Source organism: Podarcis melisellensis, assembly GCF_964234715.1.
Source record: "Podarcis melisellensis genome assembly, chromosome: 6".
Taxonomy (NCBI): Eukaryota; Metazoa; Chordata; class Lepidosauria; order Squamata; family Lacertidae; genus Podarcis; species Podarcis melisellensis.
In genome coordinates this window covers 7,952,690-7,979,896 of record NC_138538.1, presented here as the reverse complement: position 1 = coordinate 7,979,896, position 27,207 = coordinate 7,952,690, and the positions used below count along the sequence as shown (strand labels likewise).

General features: G+C 45.1%; 1 protein-coding gene across 2 annotated transcripts in view; it reads right to left on the bottom strand.

The window, feature by feature from the left end:
• The window catches only part of CHRNA4 (cholinergic receptor nicotinic alpha 4 subunit), a 75,115-nt gene that overhangs the window by 33,157 nt on the left and 14,751 nt on the right, over positions 1-27,207 (bottom strand). For both annotated transcript variants that reach the window (XM_081916883.1, XM_081916884.1), the window contains exons 3-4: positions 12,319-12,363; positions 10,178-10,287 (exon numbers count right to left, since the gene is read on the bottom strand). In XM_081916883.1, the coding sequence (XP_081773009.1) occupies positions 10,178-10,287; positions 12,319-12,363 (155 nt within the window). The remainder of the gene's footprint in view (positions 1-10,177; positions 10,288-12,318; positions 12,364-27,207) is intronic.

Genomic DNA, 27,207 nt, shown 5'->3' with positions numbered 1-27,207 from the left:
CTCTGACCTTGCTATGGACCTTGGCTGGTCGCCATTAAGGGGCCTGGTAGGAATTTTTTCCACTTGGCAAATTGGCACCAGCCACTTGGTTTTTCGCCTACCTCGTAGCAAATCATCACAACTTCCTTGGTATTGGTGGTTAGGCATTGGTATTGGTATTGTTATGTAAATGGAAGGAGGGAGGAAGCGCCATCACGTCCCCCACATATTGAAGGATAGTCCGGTAAAGGATTCCGGGGGGCGTGGCCCTGTCCGAAGCCTAAGGAGGTGAGGGCCTAAGGCACACCCCCAAGCGGTGACCCCGGGGGAGTTCCTAGTTGATGTGCATCAGCAGGACTCCCCCTACTGGTGGTTAACCCTTCCCGGACTTCAAGCAGACAGGCTGAAGCCAGATAGTCGTTAGGACCAATGCCTAAGCTAATACCTCTCATTACCTGTAACCAATAAAGTTGTGGCCAATTTTAGCCCATTAACCTAAAACATCTGTGTCATGTGTCTTTATTTCCACCAGGGGGAGGCGGGAACTCGCCACGCGAAGAGAAGGAGGGGAAAGAGCAATGGGAAGATGCGCACGCCTCCTCTGCACTGGAAGGAGTGCCGGAAATAGTGTTTGTGCATGCGTGGGCGCACACTCTGGCCCACAGCAGCGTCTGTGGCACAGTGAACCGGCCCAAGCCACAAAAACTTTGCCAACCCCTGCTATACAGGGTCTCTGGCTGTTGTTGAACTACAATTCCCATCATTCCCTAGCTAGTAGGACCAGTGATGGGAATTGTAGTCCAAAAATAACTGGAGACTCAAGTTTGGGAAAACCTCCGGAAAGACCTTGTTCTCCTTCTGGAATAAAGCTGAAGACTGCTTTATTCCAGCAGACTTTTGGGAATTGACTGCTTTTAAGAAAAAGGCTCTTAATGGTGTGTTGTACTGTTTGTCCCCACCCCCCTATTTGCCATCTGCATTATAATTGACATGGATTTTCTTTTACATAGTTCATTTACTTTTTGACCACGATGTTTGATATGATTTCAGCCATGTGTGTTTCCATCTCTTTTTGTTTTAATTTCTCTCAGCTCCCCTTGAATTCTGGTTCTGAGAGAAAGGCAGGGTATAAAGAAAGAAATAATAAAGATGCAATGACGGAAGCCTCATTGGCATAGCCCTCCATTGGCACAGGTCTTTGCCAAGGTCTAGGACTTGTGTGTGCTGCTATTCACTGAGTCTTCGAACTAATCTAACAGAGCTTGCCGAAGAGAAATCCTACCGCATACTAATTCCCCCTTAGGATATTAATTTGGCTTTAGATTCTTCATGAATCTTGACAAGTATATATACTCCCTGGAACAAGCTTCGCCAGTTACTGATTTAATTTGGTTCTCTAGAGAACGACGGTAGAAGCTTTTGACAATAATGAGCCAAGATGAGAGGATAACTGAACAACTATGGGGATGTGTCCCTGGAAGATACAAATCTCAAATCTCAGTTTCACTTCCCCTCGTCTTTATTTCTCCCAGGCGAAAGAAACACGAAAGGCTTCAAGTTGTGTTGTTATGTTTTCTTTATAGTTACGGCCAAACTAGATGTGACCCAGAAGGTCCTGTTGTTGCTCTTGTGACTGGGTGAAGAGGAGTGGTGGGAGGCAGCAGCTGGGGAACCCCGGAGGGAACTCCCGGGGAAGAAGGCTCAGAGCCAGGGGATTGGTGGTGGGACGATGATGAGTGGTCAAAGGGAGGAGAGGGAGCAGACTGGGAGGAGGAGGTCTTGGAAGCTGAAGAGGTAACAGGGCTAGTGAGCTGGGAGAGTCTGTGGCAGAGAGCAAGCCAGACTAAGAGGCAAGAGAGAATGAGCGAGGTCAGGAGACAGAGATGAGGCAGGAAGGATTAAAATTTACAGCATGCAATGCGTTAAAAGAAAATGTGATGAAAATGATGTATAGATGGTATATTATGTTAGGATATTTCCGTTCCACCTTAAAAGGGAGCAGGCTTTGTGAGTCACAGAGTTTGCGTATTTCCTGTTCACAGGATGTTTATGTTTTTCTATTGCTTTCGTTTCACTCTCTCTGCGCCAGAACACGCTAGCAGGCAGTCATGTTTTCTTTGTTCTGACCAACGCTGAATAAACTTTCTAAATAATGCTCTCCTGAGTGCAACTTTCGCTGTGCATTATCTGCTGATAGAGCGTGCATCAGTTCTGGAATGTGGAAGGCTATTTTCTGGAGCTCATGTCGCTAATTGCTGATACTGTATCTATGGGAGGTCGATGGGTGTCCGGAGTCGGAGTCGGCGTGGAGGCAGTGATGGCCTATGTCTCCCTGGCAGTATCCCAACATATTACACCAGTGAAATTAGCTAAAATGTATAAAATAAGTAATAAATGTTTTAAATGTAAAGAAAAAGAAGGATCTTTTTATCACATGTGGCGGGAATGTAAGAAAGCTTCTGGGAAATGATATATAATGAGATGGAAAAGATGTTGAAATATACATTTATTAAAAAAACCAGAAGCATTTTTACTTGGCAATGTAGAGGAAGATATTGAAAAACAGGATAGTAAATTGTTTTTATATGCAGTAACAGCAAGAAAAATTTCCGATGAAAGAAGAATGGCAGATGAAATTAATGGAATATGCGAAATTAGATAAGATGACAGGAAGGATCCGAAACCTGTGGGGCCAGAGATTCTCAGAGGACTGGAGTAAATATTTGAACTATCTGAAAAGTGACTGTAATAAACTGGTTACAGATAGGTAGCCGTGTTGGTCTGCCATAGTCAAAACAAAAAAAATTCCTTCCAGTAGCACCTTAAAGACCAACTAAGTTAGTTCTTGGTATGAGCTTTCGTGTGCATGCACACTTCTTCAGATACGCCTATGTATCTGAAGAAGTGTGCATGCACACGAAAGCTCATACCAAGAACTAACTTAGTTGGTCTTTAAGGTGCTACTGGAAGGATTTTTTTTTGTAATAAACTGATTATGCTAGTAGGACTGCAATAAGTTTTGTAAGGAGGATTGTGTGAAATATTGCAGAGAAGCTTATGAAGAGAGTTATCAGTTAAAGACAATTAAAAGTAAAAGAGAAATTAAGAAATGTAGATTAAGTGATAAAGACTGAAAGATCTTCAGATGCGGTTAATGGAAGTCCAAAATACTGTATAAGATAAGAAAGTATGTTATATGATTTTTGGAAATTATTTGTATGTATATATATATATATATGAATGAGAGAGAGATGAGGCAGGCTGCTGAAGAATCTAGGGAGTCTCCCCACCCCCTTGAGACCAGCTCCACCCCATCCCCCGTCCTCCAAGAACATGCAGAGAAATGAAGAACCCTGCCCGGTCTTATTCAACATCTTTATCAACGACTTGGATGATGGACTCAAGGGCATCCTGATCAAATTTGCAGATGACACCAAACTGGGAGGGGTGGCTATCACCCCAGAGGACAGGATCACACTTCAAAACAACCTTGACAGATTAGAGAACTGGGCCAAAAAAACAAGATGAATTTTAACAGGGAGAAATGTAAAGTATTGCACTTGGGCAAAAAAATGAGAGGCACAAATACAAGATGGGTGACACCTGGCTTGAGAGCACTACATGTGAAAAGGATCTAGGAGTCTTGGTTGACCACAAACCTGACATGAGCCAACAGTGTGACGCGGCAGCTAAAAAAGCCAATGCAATTCTGGGCTGCATCAATAGGAGTATAGCATCTAGATCAAGGGAAGTAATAGTGCCACTGTATTCTGCTCTGGTCAGACCTCACCTGGAGTACTGTGTCCAGTTCTGGGCACCACAGTTCAAGAAGGACACTGACAAACTGGAACGTGTCCAGAGGAGGGCAACCAAAATGGTCAAAGGCCTGGAAACGATGTCTTATGAGGAACGGCTAAGGGAGCTGGGCATGTTTAGCCTGGAGAAGAGGAGGTTAAGGGGTGATATGATAGCCATGTTCAAATATATAAAAGGATGTCACATAGAGGAGGGAGAAAGGTTGTTTTCTGCTGCTCCAGAGAAGCGGACACGGAGCAATGGATCCAAACTACAAGAAAGAAGATTCCACCTAAACATTAGGAAGAACTTCTTGACAGTAAGAGCTGTTCGACAGTGGAATTTGCTGCCAAGGAGTGTGGTGGAGTCTCCTTCTTTGGAGGTCATTAAGCAGAGGCTTGACAACCATATGTCAGGAGTGCTCTGATGGTGTTTCCTGCTTGGCAGGGGGTTGGACTCGATGGCCCTTGTGGTCTCTTCCATCTCTATGATTCTATGAAGAGGGCAGAGCAATGAGAGGCAAGACAAAGGAATCTTAGGCTGATGGGAAAGGAACTGGCGTAGAGCATTAGAGAGCTGTGGAAAGGCAAGGATCTTCATTCCCCACAACTGGGGGCAAGACCTATTGGGAAGGGATGCTGTGACTGCTAGGACCAAGCTGCTTTGTTTCTTTGAACAAAAAAGTTAACTTCACGGACATCAGGTGCTTTATGGTATTCTTGATGACCTACACCTGACTCCAGCTCCTGACAGGTTGTGGTTTTACCAAACTTCTGAGACATTCGTGCACATGGATGCAAATTTCATCAGAACAGCTGCAGCGGAAAGGGTTCCCTGTGGGGCAGTTGTCCACCCGAAGCTGACCTCCTTTAACCACCCTTTTCCTCACAAGAGGAAATACATAGGAATCCTGTATCTTTCTGCACAGGTGGAAAAGAAGTTGGGGGAGGGAGAATGGTTGTGATAAGATAAAACTCTTGAATTTGTTTCTTCCATTTCCCCCAACTCCGTCCGCCGGCCAACCATACGTAAGCAATCTATGGGCAAAGAGATTGCATTTGAAAGGGAAGAAGAAGAAAAAAATTGGTTCTCATGGGTGGGATGTAAGGCTTTTGTAGTGCTTACCAGTAGTGGCTGGTGTCCATTGGGAAGGAGAGTATGGAAGGCAAGGAGACAAGTAGAAAGTGGAGCCAGAGTCTATAGCAGGCAGAGCAACTCCCTGATTGGTTGCAAATAAGATGCCAGGCAGGTGGGGGTCAGCTAAGAGCAGACTAAGGTGGGTGGCACAGTACCCTGTTTGCCCTTATAGATCAGCCTCCATTGGTTCTTACTTTACTTTCTATTATTATTATTATTATTATTATTATTATTATTATTATTATTATTATTATTATTATTTGTTGTTGTTGTTGTTGTTTAGTCGTTTAGTCATGTCCGACTCTTCGTGACCCCATGGACCAGAGCACACCAGGCACTCCTGTCTTCCACTGTCTCCCACAGTTTGGTCAAACTCATGCTGGTAGCTTCGAGAACACTGTCCCACCATCTCGTCCTCTTTTGTCCCCTTCTGCTTGTGCCCTCCATCTTTCCCAACATCAGGGTCTTTTCCAGGGAGTCTTCTCTTCTCATGAGGTGGCCAAAGTATTGGAGCCTCAGCTTCACGATCTGTCCTTCCAGTGAGCACTCAGGGCTGATTTCCTTCAGAATGGATCGGTTTGATCTTCTTGCAGTCCATGGGACTCTCAAGAGTCTCCTCCAGCACCATAATTCAAAAGCATCAATTATTCGGAAATCAGCCTTCTTTATGGTCCAGCTCTCACTTCCACACATCACTACTGGGAAAACCATAGCTTTAACTATATGGACCTTTCTTGGCAAGGTCTCTGCTTTTTAAGGTGTTTTTTTAAAAAAAGATTATTATTATTATTATTATTATTATTATTATTATTATTATTATTATTATGCCCTATACCCGCAGGTCTCAGGGTGGTTTCAATGTGGCCAATAGGTTGTTAGGTGTGTCCTTTGTTTCATTCTACAAATAATCCGTTCAGTAGTCCACACTCTGCAGCCTTCCTGCTTCTCACGTTTCTTGAAAACCCTGTGACACCCTCAGCTGGGCTTTCCTGTAAGCATGGGAAGGTCTGAGGGCTGCCTATTGTGTGTCCAACAGCTGTTGGTTGTTGTTGTTTTTAAAGTAGATGCTGCTGTTTAGCTGTTGTTGTTGTTTTAAAAAACACCCTGTGTAGGAGGCTTGATTTTAAGGCAAAAGAGAGGCCTTTCCTTAAAAACAAAAGAAGCAGCCACACCAATCTCAGGCACTCACTAGTGCAGCATAGGCAAAATCAGCCCTCCAGATGTTTTGGGACTACAACTCCCATCATCCCTAGCTAACAGGACCAGTGGTCAGGGATGATGGGAATTGTAGTCTCAAAACATCTGGAGGGCCGAGTTTGCCTATGCCTGCACTAGCGAGACTCCTTGGCTTCTAGAGTCTCAATTAAAACCCAGAGGTGAAGATATTGTGGGGTGATTCTTTCTGTGGGGCATTTTCCAGATCAGGAATCTCAAGCAGCTGGGGAGGCTGCAAAGAACTGGGGGGGAGTTAAACGGAAAGAAAACACACAAATACCAACCACAACCATCACCTTGCAATGATAAGGTGAGCTCAAGACCACACAGCCAGTGAAATTCTAACATGCCAACAGAAAGAGGCAGAAGAATGGAAGCCTCTTTCGTAGGAGAAAGGAAACGTTTGAGAAATTAGAGGTTTGGGCACAGCAGTAATTAAAAAACAGTCTGCAGAGAAAGAGTTAAGCACCCTTACTGCTGCTCCACACACATTTTCAGCACCCCCAATCTCTACTTATTCCCCACAGATGCATTTCAGTTTTAAAAGTCAGGAAACTGTTCACAGGCCTCCCATAGCTTGCCCTTGACATTTATGGCATGCTTCACCCTGGATCTTAGAGCAGGCAGCCCACATCAAACCACGTACAAAAATATCCATTTAAGAAGGAAAGCTGAAATATCAAATGTGCAAACAAAGAGAACACCTTCCTTTCCAACTAAGCTGTGGATATTATGAGACCAGCTCAAACACAAGGTTTTGCAACGGTTTTCCACACATCATCCCATGAACGGCAATCGGAAAGGAGGGCAGATTTTGCACTTGCACTGATCTCTCGCCTTTTCACAGAGATTGTAGCCAAGGTAGCTAACCATTTAAAATAAAACTACAAAACAAATGTACATAACAAAGCTGAAAGCACTGCGGACGTTTCTGTGTGAGCAAAACACTCAGAGCCTGCTTTAGAAAAACTATGGAATGGAAGCTATCGTTGGGTTGACAACGGTGGCTCAGGAACAGTCTGCTTCCTGTTGCGAAGGAAGGCAGAGATTTTTCTCAGCCTGGACCACTGGATTCTGAAACGGCAGATGGAGGGGAGATGGATAAGCTATATCCATGGTGACTAGGCCCAGGCTACTTCATGCCCCAATGGACCACAATGTGAAGAAGATATGAAGTTGGATACTTTTAGGGTCTCTTGGTCTGAGGGGGCCCTAGTGAGATCCTAGGAACATGACAGTCATCCCAAGACAAAGAGGTGGTACTTCTAGGCAGTCAAGACCAGATGTATGATGAACTTTCTGCCCCATGACCTGTCATTTCCCAATACAGAACCAAAAATTTAGTTATGAGGAAACGGGGTGAGGAGAACCCACCAGAAAGTTCATTTCTACTAACCTTCACCTGAATACACCTGAACCTCTCTCCAGTTTGGAATAGAAACCTACAAGTCAAGTTTCTTTAACTTTTTGAGGTCAAAATACTATTCGGCTGGTAATGGAGTAAGCCGTTAACTATAAGGTTAGTGGAGTTTAGGTGGACCAATGGGAGGTTTAGCTATGGTTAAATTGCAGTCAATTTTAATCTTGCATGCTTTAATCATTGCATGTAATAGCTACTTTAACTGATGCTTTAATAGAAGACTTTACACTTTATTTCCCCATGTAATCATTTCATCGTAATCCTCCCCCCACTGCGCCACATGAACTCCTCCTTATATTTTCCCTTCCTCAAGATTCATTTAGGTATAATGTGCTTCTGTGTTCTCTTTGAAATTCTTTGTGGATTATGCCTATATCTCCCATAAAGTGATAGGCATTCACTGGTTCCCTATAGTGAATTTTTAAATATATTTTTCAAACTGACTGTGGGGTAACCAGCCTTGTATAACCAACATCCTTAAATCTAATTAAGGCATGAAGGGGTTAAGACCATAGAGAAAGCTCTCCTGCCAGGCTTATCTAGGTCACTCCTGCTCACCTTAGGAAGAAGGGTTATCAAGCCTTTGTTCTTTCCATTCCAGCATGTGAACCCTACCAGGAAGGAAGTCTCGGCTGGTTGCTACAAGTGGCTTAAGCTAGCCATCTTTGTGTTTCTATACAAATATTTTAGAAACATCTACCACTCTGGAACCTAAGTTTTACTGCCTGTGCTTTCTTAATAGAAAAGCACATGCACGTGACCTTTAAATAATTTGTAAGTACACTATTTAAACTTAACAAATGTGTGAATTCTTTCTTTGCTAAGGGAAGAGAGGAACTTTGAAAGGAACTTAAAGGTAAAGGTAAAGGGACCCCTGACCATTAGGTCCAGTCGTGGCCGACTCTGGGGTTGCGGCACTCATCTCGCTTTATTGGCTGAGGGAGCCGGCGTACAGCTTCTGGGTCATGTGACTAAGCCGCTTCTGGCAAACCAGAGCAGCGCACAGAAACACCGTTTACCTTCCCGCCGGAGCAGTACCTATTTATCTACTTGCACTTTGACATGCTTTTGAACTGCTAGGTTGGCAGGAGCAGGGACCGAACAACGGGAGCTTACCCCGTCGTGGGGATTCGAACCACCAATCTTCTGATAAGCACGTCCTAGGCTCTATGGTTTAACCCACAGTGCCACCCGCGTCCCCTGAAAGCAACTTAGAAGGGGATATTTAGAAGGGCAAGGAGTACTTGCCCCAAACCTGGATCTTAGGCATCCAGGGAATTTGCTCCTTTCTTTGCTGAGCAAAACAATCTACAATTTGCCTTTGTACCGAAGTCTAGTTTTGACATGGGAACGCCACCCTCTGTCCTCCATCCATGATGATTGTTGGAGGACGCTTTCCAGCCAGCCAAAAACTCAAGGAGGGCATGAAAGAGGGCCAATAAGGGGTGTGGCTAAGGAGGGGGTGTGGCCTGAGGAGCATCCCAGTGGTTAGATAGAGAGACCCAGATTTGGCCTCAAGTTCCCAACCCCTGATGCATAGGACTGCAAGGTTTGTTACATTAAGCTCAAGTCTGCTCTGCATTTTCCCTGCAATGTTTTGGCCCAGATTCATAGTATCCATATACACATTTGTTCTGCTATACAGAGCTACTGATTCCACACTGACTGGAATCGTAATGCTATATCTGAAACAAATCCTCTGGTCCAACTCCTGTTTAGACTGAACCTCCATGACACTGAAAGGCAATAGTTCAATACGTGCGAAGATTACAGAAACAAATTCTTCCCTTTCTTTGGCTCTGATCCAGGAAACAAATCATATAATATTAAAATGCTGCTGTTTCATTTAGCATAAGGTATTCTCATGTACTCATGGATTATTAATTACACAGACCCTGCAGAGGCTATCAGAAGTAAATCTTTAGCAAGAGATGGCCGACTTAAAAAGGAATGATTTGTTCTCGTTTTGGCATGCTTTAATTCTAAAGTGGCTGTTTTTGAACAGATATTTGGGATTTAATATTTATGCATTGGTTTTTGTACTTTTAAGAGGCAGGTGATCTGTGAACAAAAAGTGGGGGAATGCAGCTTTTTTTTAGTTTGTTAAACCTTACATCTCACGGCAACTCTGACGGAAAGGGGGCGGCCTTATGCAGTCGCTACCACATCTAAATCTATTACTCCCCACCCCACCCATATCACCACTTCCATTTCCTCAGATTTAAACAACACTGTAGGGAGACTGGGAACATGGGACTTATAGTTTAGCTAGAGTTTATAGACAAGAGGCTTCCCCGGTCCACCGACAGGCTTGGTGCACTGGACTCGAATCTTGGCCTCCTTCCAATGTTGCGCATCATACACATGATGTCACAGGCAGGCCCCAATGCTGAACATTCCCCAGTGTTCCCAAGCCAGCACCTCTGACTGAGAGCCCAACCAGACTATATCCAACAGGCCCTTCCAAGGGAAGATGGTCTCACAGATGAGCTGCTTTTAACGGAAACTCATTGATCAACCCTTCTCTCGTCAAAAAAACACACCCCAAAATGCTTCTGATGAGATTTTGGGTTTCTGGAAAGCTTTTAAAGTCACTTTTCCAAAGCAAATTTGTGCAGAATGGCACCTTACTTGTTGTAGAGAACAATGTCCGGCCTCCAAATGAGCTCAGAGGGAATTCGTATAGAAGTCACGTTTTCGTAGTCCTCGGGATCCCAGCGTAGCTTATAATCGTGCCACTCCTGCAAACCCAAACAAAAGTGTTTTATATATATATTAAAAAATCAGCATAGTTAATTGGACTAAAAAGTGAAAATGAAACTAATTAGCATCTTGAGAAAATGAATTATCGTCCGGCAATTTGCAGTATTAAGCGTGGGTATGAAACACTGCATGCTAATTTGTGTAACAGGATCCCAACTGTAGTCAGCTCTGTTCCAGCCCCATTTCCCAGGGAGACAAACCCCATTCTGTGTGAAAGGCAGGGCTCTGAGAGACATCAAATGAAACCTGCCTTGAACAAACAGTGCCAGCCTCTGTGGTCTAAACCATTGAGCCTCTTGGGCTTGCCAATCGGAAGGTCGGCGGTTCGAATCCCCGCGACAGGGTGAGCTCCCGTTGCTCTGTCCCAGCTCCTGCCAACTTAACAGTTCAAAAGCATGCCAGTGCAAGTAGATAAATAGGTATCGCTCTGGCGGGAGGGTAAACGGCGTTTCCGTGGTCTCTGGTTTCCGTCACAGTGTGCTGTTGCGCCTGAGCACTGCAACCCCATAGAAACCTTTGACTAGATTTAACCATCCAGGGGTCCTTTACTTTTACCTTACTGCCCTGGCATTGCTGTACAGTGGCCATCAAGCATGGGGCAAACAGCAGGAGGAAAGGGCTGGGGGAAAGGGGGTGCAAGATTTCTAGGTCAACAAGGCCCCTTTTTAGAGTCAAGGTGTATGTTAACTAGGGCTTGTGTGAGCATGCCAAATTCTCTTTTTGCTTGGCTTCTCATTTCTCCAATCTTACGTTTAGTTCTCCACATTTCCAGATCAGTTTGCAATTTCTTTTTAAAAAGGTCCTCCTGAAAACTCACCAGCATTTTCCGGCAGGAATTCTACCTGATCTACACATTTGTATGCATTTTTGCCTATTTCACCTTTAAGCAATTTCCCCTAATGTATTTCGTATGTTATGTTATTCATTTAAGGCATTGATATACTACTTAATCATGAGCATTTCTAAGGAAAGCGCATGGAAAATAAACCAGGCCGAGCATAAAACAATAAGCATCCTTTGCCCAGTATACCTGAAGGAATGTCCCAGTGGCATAGCATGGGGGGTGCAGGGGGGGCCGGCTGCACCGGGCGCAACATCTGGGGGTTAGGGTTAGGGGGCGCAAATCCACGGGTTAGGTGGCACAAATTACTTGCCTTGCCCCGGGTGCTGACAACCCACGCTACGCCACTGGAATGTCCTCATCCCCATTTTTCTGCCCGGACATTGAGATCCTCCTCTGAGGGTCTTCTGCTGGTTCCCTCATTGCGAGAAGCAAAGTTACAGGGAACCAGGTGGAGGGCCTTCTTGGTAATGGCGCCTTCGCTATAAAATGCCCTTCCTTCAGATGTCAAGGAAGATAAAGAATCATGTAACTTTTAAAAGACACCTGAAGGCAGCGCTGTACTGGGATGTTTTTAACATTTGATGTTTTTAATTATATTTTTAGATCTGCTGTAAGCCACCCGGAGTGACTGGGGAAACAGCCAGATGGGCTGGGTATAAATAATAAAATTATTATTATTATTATTATTGGCCTACTGAAATAAGTAAGTGCACTGAGTGCATATATTTTCACTAATATTTTTGTGCACCCTAGCATATGCATTTTTGTACTCAATGCTTGCTTGGGAGAGCTGCATTGCATTGTCACCCTTGTACAGACTTTGCACCTGAAATATGTCAGCTGGTAGCTAGAAATTAAATCTTTGCTCTTTCATCAAGGGTGCAACGTTCCCTTCCATTTTGGGTTTCCTCGTTTCCCCTCTTAATTCCACATTGTTTTTTTCATTGAAGAAACACATCCGTTGGCCAGTTGAAGACAAATATCTGAACACATTCCAGTGCTGAGGCCCTGAGCACTACTGAAATGGAGCTGCAAAACTGCATTCGTATTTGCCCTTGAAAACGTCCCACTGGATTACACCCTCTATTTTCTCAACAGACAAAAGTGAGACATTGGGGGGGGGGGGGACTGAGAAATATGGGATAAAACATCTTGGTTGACTCACTTGTTTCACCCACACGTTCGTGGTCATCATTTGGTTTTTTTCATCCTGGAGTGGGGAGGAAAGAGGGGGAAAGACTTGAGTTTCAAGAAGAACAGCCACTGTCCACAAACAGCTCCTGAAATAGCAGCTTTTGTTGCTGCCGTCCACTTATTTTTGCAAGTCGCCAGTAATCGCAGTAATAAATGTATTTAAGCATCAGCTAAAAGACTGAGAAGGGTGGCGCTGTGGGTTAAACCACAGAGCCTAGCACTCGCCGATCAGAAGGTCGGTGGTTCGAATCCCTGCAACGGAGTGAGCTCCCGTTGCTCGGTCCCTGCTCCTGCCAACCTAGCAGTTCGAAAGCACGCAGTGCAAGTAGATAAATAGGTACCGCTCCGGCAGGAAGGTAGACGGCGTTTCCGTGCGCTGCTCTGGTTTGCCAGAAGCAGCTTAGTCATGCTAGCCACATGACCCAGAAGCTGTACGCCGGCTCCCTCGGCCAATAAAGCCAGATGAGCGCCACAACGCCAGAGTCGGCCACGACTGAACCTAATGGTTGGCGGTCCCTTTACCTTTACCTAAAAGAATGAGATGTTTCCAAACGTCTTAGCTTCGTGTAAAACAGAATGTATCTGCTTCTCTGCTGCTCAGCAAGCAAGCCCAACAGCCTGATCCAGAGGCTGTGCACATGGGGGCGGGGCTAGCCGCCTGAGCTGAGCGACGAGCATCCCAGGGGATGGTGCAGTGATGTAACCCCCCCCCTCAGGGATGACACCTGGGGCATGCCACACCCACCGCACCCCCGTTTCTCCACCAGTGGCCTGATCTCATGCAGTTTCTCTAACAGCTTGCGTTATTGGGGTTATGATTCTATTAGCCACTGAAGGCTCCAGGAGGGCAGCACTTCAGCCTGGCATCCATCCAGTACTATTATATTTTATTATATTCCGAGCACAATTCAAAGTGTTGGTGCTGACCTTTAATGGCCTTGGTCCAGTATATCTGAAGGAGCGTCTCCACCCCCATCATTCTACCTGGACACTGAGGTCCAGCACCGAGGGCCTTCTGGCGGTTCCCTCACTGCGAGAAACCAAGTTACAGGGAACCAGGCAGAGGGCCTTCTCAGTAGTGGCACCCGCCCTGTGGAACAACATCTGGGGACCCACAGGTTGAGAACCACTGCCCTAGAGAGTCACTGCCAATCAGTGTAGACAATACAGTGGTACCTTGGTACTCAAACAACTTGGTACCCAAACACTTCAAACCCAGAAGTAAGTAAGTCAGCATCAACTTTGTTGGACTGGTCATGTTGATCAGATGCCTGATTATCGTCTTCCAAAGCAACTACACTATCCCGAATTTAAAAGTGGAAAGTGTAATGCTGGTGGTCAACAAAAGAGATTTAAAGACTCTCTCAAGGTAAATCTAAAAAAATGTAGTATAAACAGCGACAACTGGGAAACACTGGCCTATGAGTGCTCCAGTTGGAGAACAGTCTTTACCAAAGGTATCATGGGCTTTGAAGACACTCGAAATCAGGACACAAGGGAGAAATGTGATAAGAGGAAGGCATGCTTGGCAAACCCTCACCATGATCAACTCCTGCCCAGAAACCAATGTCCCCACTGTGGAAGGATGTGTGGATCCAGAATTGGCCTCCACAGTCACTTAAGGACTCACTGTTAAGACCGTGTTTATGGAAGACAATCTTACTTGGCTACGAGTGGAAGAAGAAGAAGAAGAAGAAGAAGAAGAAGAAGAAGAAGAAGAAGAAGAAGAAGAAGAAGAAGAAGAAGAAGAAGAAGAGGAGGAGGAGGAGGAGGAGGAGGAGGAGGAGACAATATAGTGGTACCTTGGTACTCAAACAACTTGGAACTCAACGTGCTCCGTTTTGAGTGTTACATTTCCATTTTGAGTGCCACACTTCCATTTTGAGCGTTACGCTGAGGTCTGTCTGTTTTTGCTCTTTACTTTGTGTTTTCGTTTTTGCGGCTCTTTTTGTTTTGTTTTTGTGACTGTGTGGAACCCAGTTCAGCTACTAATGGATTGATTGTGTGACTGCAGTAGATTGTTTATTGCTTTCATTTTGTGGATCAATGGTCTCATTAGTAAAATTCATGTTAAATTGCTGTTTTAGGGTTGTTTTTGAAAGTCTGGAACGGATTAATCCATTTTGCATTACTTTCTATGGGAAAGTGTGCCTTGTTTTGGAACGCTTTGGTTTTGGAACGGCTAAAGCTTGAGAGCCAAGGTACCACTGTACTGAGCCAGATGGACCAATTGTCTGGCTCCGCGTAAGGCAGGTTCCTATCTTTCTGTTCAGGTCCCCACCTCCTTTATCCGTTTAAGTACACATTCAAAACAAAGAAATAACATTTCCTGTTATTTCCCTCCGGCAGGATAGCTGCATAAGGTGCTAAGCCAGTATACCGTGCTTTTATCTTCACCCCAATAAATTTGTCTTGATTGGTATTGGAATAGTGTGATCTTTATCCTGTATCCAAATGGTCCATTAACTCCCTATAAAGAGGCAGATTAATTCTTTACTCTTGGCATTTCGCTCGTCTCCTGACAATGCTCTCCTCCCCATTTCCTTCCATTTGTTTTAAGTGGGAAAGATACTTTGGGAAGGGGCCAGATCAGCTATACAAAATCAGCCTTGATTTGCTTTTTTTTTTAAAAAAAATCATCCAGGAAGGGATGGTTGCAGGTATGATTAGGAGATGAGGTTTGGGCGGGGGCAAATCAAAGTTATTCATCTGAGGATTTTTAAAAGGGATTTAAAGGACAAAAATTGGCAGCTCTTTTTTTGTTTGTTTGTTTGTTTAAATAGAGTCTCTCAAAGGGTTGGAAGGGATAGGTGTAAAGAATAGAGTCAAATAAACCAAAGGATACGCAAATATTATAATGTTTAGCTAAAGCAGAGCATGGAGATGGATGGATCTGTCAAAATTTCATGTTCTCCCCGTTTCTCATTTTTCCAATTTTCAGTTTCATTTGCTGCATTTCCTCATCAGTTTGGTTTTTATAAAATAAAAAAAGACCTCCTGAAAATTCAGCAGAATTTCTCCTAGTAGGTATTTTTTGCAAACAATTTCCACTGACTGCTGGGGGGGTTGGGGGGGAGCAGGGAACTAGATCTGAAATGAATATTCACAAATGTTTAAAACGCAACGTTTCTTTTTCCTGATGCCATTCTTCATTATCCATTTTTAAAGCAAAACCAAAATTTGCATCTGGACGTGAAAAACGTAACTCAGCATTTGAAATAATGGCTCAGAGCGGCTTACAAGCAATAATAAAAACAAGTTGAATGATTACAACTTAAAAAGAAAATTAAAATACAACATTAAAATATTGAAACATTAAAATATTAAAATGTAGCCTCATCGCAGGAGGAGAAGAAAAGGAAAAAAGAAAGAGAGGGCGGGAATCAAATTGGCTCCAAGTCAAAGGCCAGGCGGAACAACTCTGTCTTACAGGCCCTGCGGAAAGAAATCAAATCCTCCACACCCAAAGGTTTGCAGAGGAGATGTCGGCAGTGAGTTCATTTCATCTCCAGTTCAAACTGTGGGCTAAGCACCATGTCCAATGTATATCTGATGATGCCCCTTGAGGTATAACTCTGTTGGTGAGCACACAATTATCTCTCTAGCCTTGTCTAGAATTAATAAGAGAGAAAATTGGGCTGACAGGTCCAAGGAAGCCAGTCTCGGGGGTCAGCAGTTAGTACTCAGGCTATATTATGTGGCTCCTGAATGCAAGTTTTTACGGGACAATCATAAATTTAGATGCAAGGCGCTGGAGGGGACTCTCAAATAGGGGACTATGACAGCTGGACTCTGGTGATTACCGTATTTTTTGCTCTATAAGACGCGCTTTTTGGGCTGGGTGTTCATCAGTATGCGGATGATACCCAGCTCTACCTCTCTTTTAAATCAGAACCAGTGAGGGCGGTAAAGGTCCTGTGTGAGTGTCTGGAGGCGGTTGGAGGATGGATGGCGGCTAACAGATTGAGGTTGAATCCTGACAAGACAGAAGTACTGTTTTTGGGGGACAGGAGGCGGGCAGGTGTGGAGGATTCCCTGGTCCTGAATGGGGTAACTGTGCCCCTGAAGGACCAGGTACGCAGCCTGGGAGTCATTTTGGACTCACAGCTGTCCATGGAAGCACAGGTCAAATCTGTGTCCAGGGCAGCTGTTTACCAGCTCCATCTGGTACGTAGGCTGAGACCCTATTTGCCTGAGGACTGTCTCGCCAGAGTGGTGCATGCTCTGGTTATCTCCCACTTGAACTACTGCAATGCACTCTACGTGGGGCTACCTTTGAAGGTGACTCGGAAACTACAACTAATCCAGAATGCGGCAGCTAGACTGGTAACTGGGAGCGGCCGCCGAGACCATATAACACTGGTCTTGAAAGACCTACATTGGCTCCCAGTATGTTTCCAAGCACAATTCAAAGTGTTGGTGCTGACCTTTAAAGCCCTAAATGGCCTCGGTCCAGTATACCTGAAGGAGCGTCTCCACCCCCATCATTCTGCCCGGACGCTGAGGTCCAGCACCGAGGGCCTTCTGGCGGTTCCCTCATTGCGAGAAGCAAAGCTACAGGGAACCAGGCAGAGGGCCTTCTTGGTAGTGGCGCCCGCCCTGTGGAACGCCCTTCCAGCAGATGTCAAAGAGATAAACAACTACCTGACATTCAGAAGACATCTTAAGGCAGCCCTGTTCAGGGAGGTTTTTAACGTGTAATATTTTACTGTATTTTTGGTTTTTATAGAAGCACCTCAAAGTGCAAGTAGATAAATAGGTGTTTCCGTGCACTGCTCTGGTTCACCAGAAGTGGTTAGTCATGCTGGCCACATGACCCGGAAACTGTACGCTGGCTCCCTCGGCCAATAAAGCGAGATGAGCACCACAGCCCCAGAGTCGTCTGCGACTGGACCTAATGTTCAGGGGTCCCTTTACCTTACCATACACCCCAAACATTTCTCCGGAGAAAGAGGGACATCCTAAGGAAAAGCGGGACATTCTGGGATCAAATCAGAAACTGGGACAGCTTTTGTAAACCCAGGACTGTCCCTGGAAAATAGGGACACTTGGAGGGTCTGCCTTCCACTATTTTTTTTTTTTTAATCTTGACAGATTTATACAGTACTATGAAAACATTTTAGTCCCACAAAACGATGATATCAACAATTCAAAATATGCCCCGGCAGCTGAGATCTATGAACTAACAAGTTGTGAACTCCAGACTGCACCTTGACTGTCCCTTAACCTGACATCTCCAGCCATGCTTTTGCAGAGGGCATCTAACATCACCCTTACTGCCATGCAGTACAGTGGTACCTCAGGTTACAGACGCTTCAGGTTACAGATGCTTCAGGTTACAGACTCAGCTAACCCAGAAATAGTACCTCGGGTTAAGAACTTTGCTTCAGGATGAGAACAGAAATTGCGCGGCAGCAGCGGGAGGCCCTATTAGCTAAAGTGGTACCTCAGGTTAAGAACAGATTCTTAAGAACGGACCTCTGGAACGAATTAAATTCTTAACCTGAGGTACCACTGTAGTTCACACATGAAGAAGAAGAAGAGTTTGGATTTGATATCCCGCTTTATCACTACCTGAAGGAGTCTCAAAGAGGCTAACATTCTCCTTTCCCTTCTTCCCCCACAACAAACACTCTGTGAGGTGAGTGAGGCTGAGAGACTTCAAAGAAGTGTGACTGGCCCAAGGTCACCCAGCAGCTGCATGTGGAGGAGCGGAGACGCGAACCCGGTTCCCCAGATTACGAGTCTACTGCTCTTAACCACTACACCACACTGACTCTCACCACACATGCACAGAACTGCTTCCTTGCTTGACATGGGATGACTGACGGGTGCACCCACTGCTCTGAAAAGCAATACCTTTTCTGAGGGTGTGAGAAAGCCCTCTCAGTGTGGTGTGACAACCCATTCGCTGAACGCACAAATGTCTGTGAAGCAGCCCCACAACTAAGAATAGTGACGTCGTCTCCCCCTTTCATCTTCAGTTGCACGTTCTAAATCAATTCTCTTTCTGTACCCTTTTCCTTCTGACCAGGGCCAGTCTGCCCATGAGGCGGAGTGAAGCAGCTCAACTCGGCCGGCAAAATCCTGCTGGATGGTACCTCTGAGGTACCACCACTGCCAGGGTTGTGTAGCAGCTGCAGCTGTGGTGGTGGCTTCTGGTGAGATGTCTCTGGAACTGATGGACTATGCAGAATTAGATAAACTAACAGGGAAGATCAGATATCTACGTGACCAAAAGTTCATCGAAGATTGGGGAAAATTTTCAGATTATTTGAAATGTATATGTGATGAGCAAACAACGCTAGTGGGATTTCAAGAAGCTCTGTGAATGTTTGAGGAATATTGTGTTGAAGAAAAATAAGAGGATGGAGGTATATAAAATGCAATATAAAAATTAGGAAATGTGTAATTAAAAAATTGAATAATGGATGATTGTTAAAGAGGCTGAAGGAAGTCCAAAAGAGAAAATATGTGATAAATTTAGATTGGATATTATAAATGTATGTTGGAAAATTAAGAAAAATTATTTATATAAAAAAAGAGGTGTCTCTGGAAGCCGTCACAGCTGCATGACCCTGATAAGTGAGGCTTTGTGGGGCTGGCACCTTCCCATTTTGCCTCAGGCGGCAAAAGGCGACATGCCACCCCTGCTTCTAACACTTGCTTCTTAGACCCTGTGTGTTTAATGGCAGCTTTTCTCTGTAGCTTTCCCCGTTCTTCTCTCCCTGAGTCAAAACTTCCCTGAAATGAGGGTCATCTCCTGAGGTCACTGATTCTTGTTCTTTAAGACTCAGGTAACCCAGCATCCTTCTTAATAAAACCTATACAGATGGTCAACTCTTGTCCATTTCAGTTTCTGCTTTTCCCATCTGAGGTTCAGTTCTTAAATCATTTCCACATCAGTGTGTGATTTTAAATAAATGTTTGTCATGAAAATTCACCTGCATTTTAGTGCAAAATTCTCCTGATGTGCACAGGTTTACATTCAGTTTTGCCCAAGGCACACATATTTTTTTTGCAAAGCAATTTCCCCTACTATAATGCATTTGTCATGGGTGCTTTAGTTTAGACTCTACAATTCTATGATTCTATTATTTTGGTCTGTCATTTTCACTATTACTGTGCACACTTTGCCTCAGTATATCTCTATTTGTACCCATTACTTCACTGGAGAACTACACTGCAGAAGTCAGGGAATTTCCAATTTTCAAAGGACAGCTGAGTTTCACTTCTCGTATTGTTTCAGAAACTGCAAAATAGGTAGGTTTGCCTTTGAACATGAACTAAATCTGATTTCTCCCCCATCTCTACATGGCTGCGAGCCTTTTTTATATGCCTGCTGGACGCAAGTGTATTTCTGCAGCCAGACCAAAGCCAGGATCATAGACCAGCAGTCCACAAACAAACATAATGTCTGCTGCTTATTTGTTTAGCCAGAATCACACTTCCCTCCCAGAGGAAACCTATGGTGTGAAATGGTTCTAAGTAGTAATATTTTCACTTCCAGACTCTCAGACGAATCTTGGATAAAAGCATGTGCTGAACGCTTGGGGAGAAACCATTATCACCCCTACCTTCTTTTTTTAAAAAATGCTTGCTTCTTATCACAGACACTGAAGGGCAAGGGGGTACACACACATATTTTCCTTTCATTCTCTCTCCCTCTCTGTTCTCCAGTCACTTCAGAATGAGACTGCTACGTTCATCCCATACCCTCCAACATTGCTCAAATGAAAATTGGAATGTCTTATTCAATAATAATAATAATAATAATAATAATAATAATAATAATAATAATAATTTTATTATTTATACCCTGTCCATCTGACTGGGCTGCCCCAGCCACTCTGGGTGGCTTTCAACATATATAGAAACATAATAAAACAATAAACATTTTAAAAATAACTTCCCTATATAGGGCTGCCTTCAGATGGCTCAGAAGTCAGATAACTCCATACCCTCCAACAATTCTCCAATGAAAATAGGGACATCCTAAGGAAAACCACAGAGCCTAGGGCTTGCCGATCAGAAGGTCGGCAGTTTGAATCCCTGCGAGGGGGTGGGCTCCTGTTGCTCGGTCCCTGCTCCTGCCAACCTAGCAGTTCAAAAGCATGCCAAGTACAGTACGACTCCAGGGGGAAGGTAAATGGCGTTTCCGTGCGCTGCTCTGGTTCACCAGAAGCGGCTTAGTCATGCTGGCCACATGACCAGGAAGCTGTACGCCGGCTCCCTCGGCCAGTAAAGTGAGATGAGCGCCGCAACCCCAGAGTCGTCCGTGACTGGACCTAACGGTCAGGGGTCCCTTTACCTTTTAAGGAAAAGGAGAACATTTCTGGATCAAATCAGAAACAGGGGTGGCTTCTGTAAATCTGGGACTGTCCCTGAAAAATAAGGACACTTGGGGGGTCTGTCATCCACCTCTTTCAATCTCTCTTCCTTCCCTTTGTTTCTGATTTCCACCACTTGCCAGACAGGTGCTTAAACCGCCCACTGGGAAAGTGTAATTCAAAGGTGGGGGAAAGTGGTTGCCCAGGAGAAACGGGCAAGGTTGGAAATGATTCTCTCTTTTTTATGGCTCACATTTTCTCCAAGCTGGAGAAGCATATGGGGCTTGCAGTATTTGCCTCGTAGGGGGTGGGGAAACCTGTCAATTTCAGCTTCTTGTACTTTCTCATTCTCCCACTCTTGAATTCACTTCTTCATATTTCCACATCAGCTTCCAGGTTGTTCAAAACCAAGCAAGTGCTCATGAGAATTTAGCAGCCTTTTTAGTGCAAATTTATCGTAATAGACACATTCTTGCATGCAGTTTTGCTTATCGTAATGTATTTTTGTATATTATTTTCATTTGCATAAGCATTCTTACACTCACAATTGCTTGTCTTGAGAATTCTGAGAAATGCGAATTTTGAAACTTCGCAATGTTTCAGTTTGAACACTGTTTCAGAAAGTGCAAATTATACAGATATGCCTTTAACTGAGAGTGGACTTAATTTATTCCCCTCTCCCAGTGTTGATGTGGGGAGTGTGAGCCCCCAGTGCCCTTCTGATCCCAGGAGAAAAAGCTGCACAGCAAATCTACCCTGGGGTAATTTCACTTTAAAGGCCTGCATGAGTAACAAATATTTTATATTTTCTCTCCTCTTTTTCCAGCCAACCTGCAAAGGAGGTCATGTACAAACAACTCGTTCAAAACTAGGCTGCTCCCCCATTAACTTGAGCACCGAATTAATTCAGACTGCTAAAGGCTGGCACTTTCTCAGCTAAGGGCACCCCTCTGTCCTTTGCTGGCTACCGCTGTGTCAAACAACCACTGCTGTGATCCCTAACATCCAAACACAGCCAGAGGTGTTCTAATATGCTTGGATCGAACAAGGATTTAGAATGAGGGCTAATCCCAGCACTATTTCAAACAGCCCAAAATGCCTCTAAGCCAGAGCCGAACGATGGGTTGCAAAAGAGATCTGTGAACAGAGCGATGAAGGTCTTTGACTAGTATGGCTCCAAGTTGTTGTTGTTGTTGTTGTTGTCCGACTCTTCGTGACCCCCTGGACCAGAGCACGCCAGGCACTCCTGTCTTCCACTGCCTCCCGCAGTTTGGTCAAACTCATGTTGGTAGCTTCGAGAACACTGTCCAATCATCTCGTCCTCTGTCGCCCCCTTCTCCTTGTGCCCTCAATCTTTCCCAACATCAGGGTCTTTTCCAGGGAGTCTTCTCTTCTCATGAGGTGGCCTAACTAATGCAGATAAGGCCTAACTTGCTTTCTAAGGGGTGTAGTCGCGCTGAACTTTAGCTGAATCAGGGCCATTATCTCTGATCACAGACATTGCCACTTCTGCAGTTTATTGATTCATTATTATTTTTTTCAAGCCCAGCATTTGCAATTTACTAAAACAATTAAATTAGTTCATCCAGAGTGATTTCTTATTGTGAGCCAGAGTGCTCTTTGGAATGTCAATGGCTCACAAATTACATTTCTACATGGTTAGCATGTGAAACACATAGCAAGACAGGGTGGGGATGGGGGGGAGATGAGAGAAAAGAACAACCTTTCTAGCTAGAACTTGGTGGTACTGGAGGACTGAAACATGATGCATTCAATTTCCTGTGAAATTCAGCACAGTGTTAAGAGCTGCTGTAGAACAGTGGCTTGCAATTTAATCCTCCATGCCTTCACCCACTCAGTTCAATGAGACCTACAGCCAAGTAGGTGTGTAGATGTATGTGGTGAATCATTGGCTTCCAGTACATTTCCGAGCACAATTCAAAATATTGGTGCTGACCTTTAAAGCCCTAAACGGCCTCGGTCCTGTATACCTGAAAGAGCATCTCCACCCCTGTTATCCAGCCTGGACACTGAGGTCCAGCGCCAAGGGCCTTCCGGCGGTTCCCTCGCTGCGAGGTTACAGGGAACCAGGCAGAGGGCCTTCTTGGTAGTGGCACCTGCCCTGTGGAACGCCCTCCCACCATATGTCAAGGCAATAAACAACTATTTTACTTTTCAAAGACAACTGAAGGCGGCCCTGTTTAGGGAAGTTTTTAATGTCTGACACTGGATTGTTTTTAATATTTGGTTGGAAGCTGCCCAGAGTGGCTGGGGAAACCCAGCCAGATGGGTGGGGTATAAATAATAAATTATTATTATTATATATAGAATCATAGAATTGTAGAGTTGAAGGGGACCACAAGTCTCATCTAGTCCAACCTTCTGCAAACCAGGAATCTTTCACCCGATGTGGGGCTCAAACCCACAACCCTGAGATGAAGAGTCTCCTGCTCTACCAACTAATCTATCCCAGGAGAACAATAGGAGCCTTAGAGACTGCTGGAAGACCCTGGTTCAAATCCTGCCTCTGCCTTATGCAAGTTACCAGCCCTCCTCAGGCAGCTGATTTGAAATCTAGATCTTGCTGGTTTACCCCATTCCCTTCCTGCAGGCTCTGTCATGTAGGGGGTCTTTGTGTAGGGGTCTGAACTTACGTAGGCTGAACCTTGTGAACGGAGATTATAAGTGGGCTTAGCTTGGAGGATCCTGATCTGCCAAGCATTGAAATTTGATCAACCATCTGCATAGGATTCTTGTCTGTCAGCCTTGGTCCCCCATCCCAGCTGCAATGAGGATTATGCAAAAAAACAAAAATTAAGGCCACGTTCCACTATAATATTTAAACAGTCATGGCTTCCTCCAATGAATTTTGACAAGTGTAGTTTGTTAAGGGGGTTGAGAGTTGTTAGGAGACCCCTGTTCCACCCACAGAGCTACAATTTCCAGAGTGGTTTAACAGTTAAATCAGCTTCCCAGGAAACTCTGGGAATTAGCTCTGTGAGGCAAATAGAGGTCTCTTAACAACTTGCAGAATTGAATTGAATTTCTGCCTCATCCCCAGGGAGAGAAGAAGGAGGTGTGATCACTGCCCTCCACAATCTCCACCCAAGATCATTCTCTGGTTCAGCCAGTTTGCAGAACCCTCCACCATATGCACTTTGCATGTCTAATATATATTTGCATTTTTTTCTCCTTCTTGGGAGGTTAAGCTGGGACAGCACTTCAAAGCATATGTATCGATCGAGGCCCTTCTCCATAATTTAGGAAAGTCTATCTTGGTTAATGTACCACCACCATGCAACCCGCTGAATTATTCAGCAGCAGCTTAAACTCTGGAAACCGCAGATGGGTCTGGACTTTCCACTGTGATTTCCCAGACATGAGGAAATGGGAGATGGGCATTTCCCTCAAAACTCAGACTCGGCTGTAAGATGATGACAGTTTATTAAATGTCTTTCCTGCCCTTTCTCACAAAGGAGCCCAGGGTGAAAAACAGCAAAGGGATGCAAATCAAAAAACAAAAGCACGTTTAAAAGCATATTTTGAAATGGTTGGTACAATTTGCATCAAAAAACGGCACATCTCACCATAGTAGGGAAGACTGTAAGCAGGTGACTAAGGTTCCTGCTCAGTCTACTTTCCAGGTGATAAGTGTTGATGGGCCTCCTGCTCTCCCTTTTTATTTTTATGGACCAAGTTTCCCTTCAAATAGAGAGCCCCTGTGAATTGCACCATTTTCTGTGAAGGAAGACACATGGGTGACTCTAAGATGGCACAGTCGGCTTGTGGCAAGAAAGACATAGCTGTCAACTTTTCCCTTTTCTTGCAAGGAATCCCATTTGGAATAAGGGAATTTCCCTTAAAAAAAGGGAATGTGATGGCCTGGGATTCGGACTCGGATGCTGAACCTGAGGGATCCCAGCCTGCACAGGATTCCCCGCCTCCAGAACCAGCTGAGCGGGGGCTGGGGCCTCAGCCTGAAGGGTCCTCACCTGTGCTGGGTCCTCAGGTGCAGGCATCAGCTGAGTCTGCTCTGGCTCCTGAGGTGATGGAGGACCCATTGCCTGCAGGTGCTCCATTCTCAGCCCCATCAGGGGAAGGTGAGGTTGCCTCTAGGTCCGGTAACCCTCCAGCCTCTCCTGAGCTGCAGAGACTCAGGGCAGAGAGGTGGAGGGAACTAAGTTCCCACAGGAGGAGTGCTCGCCTCCAGGCCAGGAGAGGCGAGTCACTAGAGGATCGGGGCCACTCTATGCCTTGGGGCAGATAAAAGCCAGCCAGCCCCAGTCCCAAGTTGTGGGAGCAACATTGTTGGTTGCTAGTTCCTGCCTGGACCATGTCCTGCTTTCCTGCCTGAGCTCCTGACCTGCCCTGGCTCCCTGCTTGCATGCCTGTTCCTGACTTCACCCGACTCCCTGCCCTGCACCCAGCTTCAGCTACTACAGACTGCCTCCACGTTGCATCTTTTACCATGGACCGCACTTGGACCTCGCCTCTCGGGTAACCCACGGGACCAGCACAGGGAAAAGTTGACAGCTATGGAAAGAGCAGATCTCCAAGGCTGTGTGATGAATACCCAGAGGAGGTGCATCAATGAAATTCCTTGGCAGTGTCTTGTTTTAGCTCTAAAATCCATACCCCACTTTCCAGCTAAGGAACAGAGGTTCTGACAGAAATGTCTTGTAGAGGCTGGTCAGACCAGGGTGAAGGGTGGAAGGAGATCAAGGAGTTAGAGGCTGTTGACTGCAGGGAGGGACCCAGCAGGCTGGGATGGAACACGTTGGGGCCCCATGGGTCCAAAACTCCACCTTCTGCTGGTGAGCCACCACATACAGAAGAGATGCTTAATGACAAGATTAGAGCCAAGTCGGCACTGCCTCTGTAGAGACATTGAGACACCAGCGCTGGTGTGAGCAGAAGGAGTTCCCATTGGTGTACCCAGTACAAAGATGCAACCCACTTGTCATACTACTTTATTTGTTTGTTAGCTTGCATCATTTATGTCCTACCTTTCCCCCCTCCAAGGACCTCAAGGTGGCTAATGTGGTTGACCCCTTCCTCATTTAATCCCCACAACAACCCTGTGAAGCTGAGAGTGTTGAGATTTCAGTTCCCACCAGCTGCAAGCAGCAGCAACTTTGTTGACATCATGTGATATCTCTGAGCGTGAGACAGGAAGACTTCCAGTTGATTGATTGTGTGACTGCAGTACATTATTTATTGCTTTCATTTTATGGATCAATGGTCTTGTTAGATAGTAAAATTTATTTTAAATTGCTGTTTTAGGGGTTGTTTTTAAGTCTGGAATGGATTAATCCATTTTGCATATCTTTCTATGGGAACACACACCTTGGTTTTGGAACGCTTTGGTTTTGGAATGGATTAAGTTTGAGAACCAAGATACCACTGTACTCTAACCATGATCAACTCCCACACAGAAATCTATGTCCCCACTGTGGAAGGACGTGTGGATCCAGAATTGGCCTCCACAATCATTTACAGACACACTGTCAAGACCATACTCATGGAAGACAATCTTACTCGGCTACGAGTGATCACCAAAGAAGAAAGAAGAAGAAGAATTCCAATACTCTAACCATTATATCACACTGGCTCTCAATAAAAACCAGTAAACATGTCAACTGCTTATCTTGATTCAACCTCTTTGTTTGCTTAGCCATGTCTAATGCCTGGTGCACAACACTGAGTTGAGCTTTTCACATAAAATATCTTCCAATTGGAGTTTTTCACCAGCGGGAACCAGGACATAAATCTAAACAGAAGATTTATATGAAATTTGTTTTCAGGTAGTCTGCTGTTAGTTTGCTTTGGAAGTGGTTCTTAGTTTGGACTTCATTTCAGTACATTCAGACTCACCATCAGCAGAAACAACTGCCAAGTATGTAAATCCCAACACTCTCTCTAGTGACATCGCTGAATCAGGTATTTCCTGATCCCATTCTCAATCACTGCCACCACTAGAGATCCAAGGGAAATATGCGACATGATAGCATTGCATGGCGAGTTCCCACCTCCCCCCGGTAGAAATTGGCTAAAATTGGCCACAACTTTATTGGTTACAGGTAAGAGGCATTGGTCCTATCTGACTATCCGCCTTCAGCCTGTTTGCATGAAGACCGGGAAGGGTTGACCGCCCGTAGGGGGAGCCGTGCTGATGCACATCAACTAGGTACTCCCCCGGGGTCACCACTCGGGGGGGGCGCTTCAGGCCCTGACCTCCATAGGCTTCGAACGAGGCCACCCCCCCCCCCGAATCCTTTACCAGACTACCCTTCAATATTTGGGGGAGGTGATGGCGCTCCTCCCCCCCAACACATCTACATAACAATACCCCTACCAATGCCTAACTGCCAAGACCAAATGAGTTGCGACGATTTGCTACGAGGTAGGCGAAACACCAAATGGCCGGTGCCAATTTGCCAAGTGGAAAAAAATCCTACCAGGCCCCTTAACGGCGACCAACTGAGGTCCATAGCAAGGTCAGAAGGGGAACCTTAAAGGGCGGGCGGGTG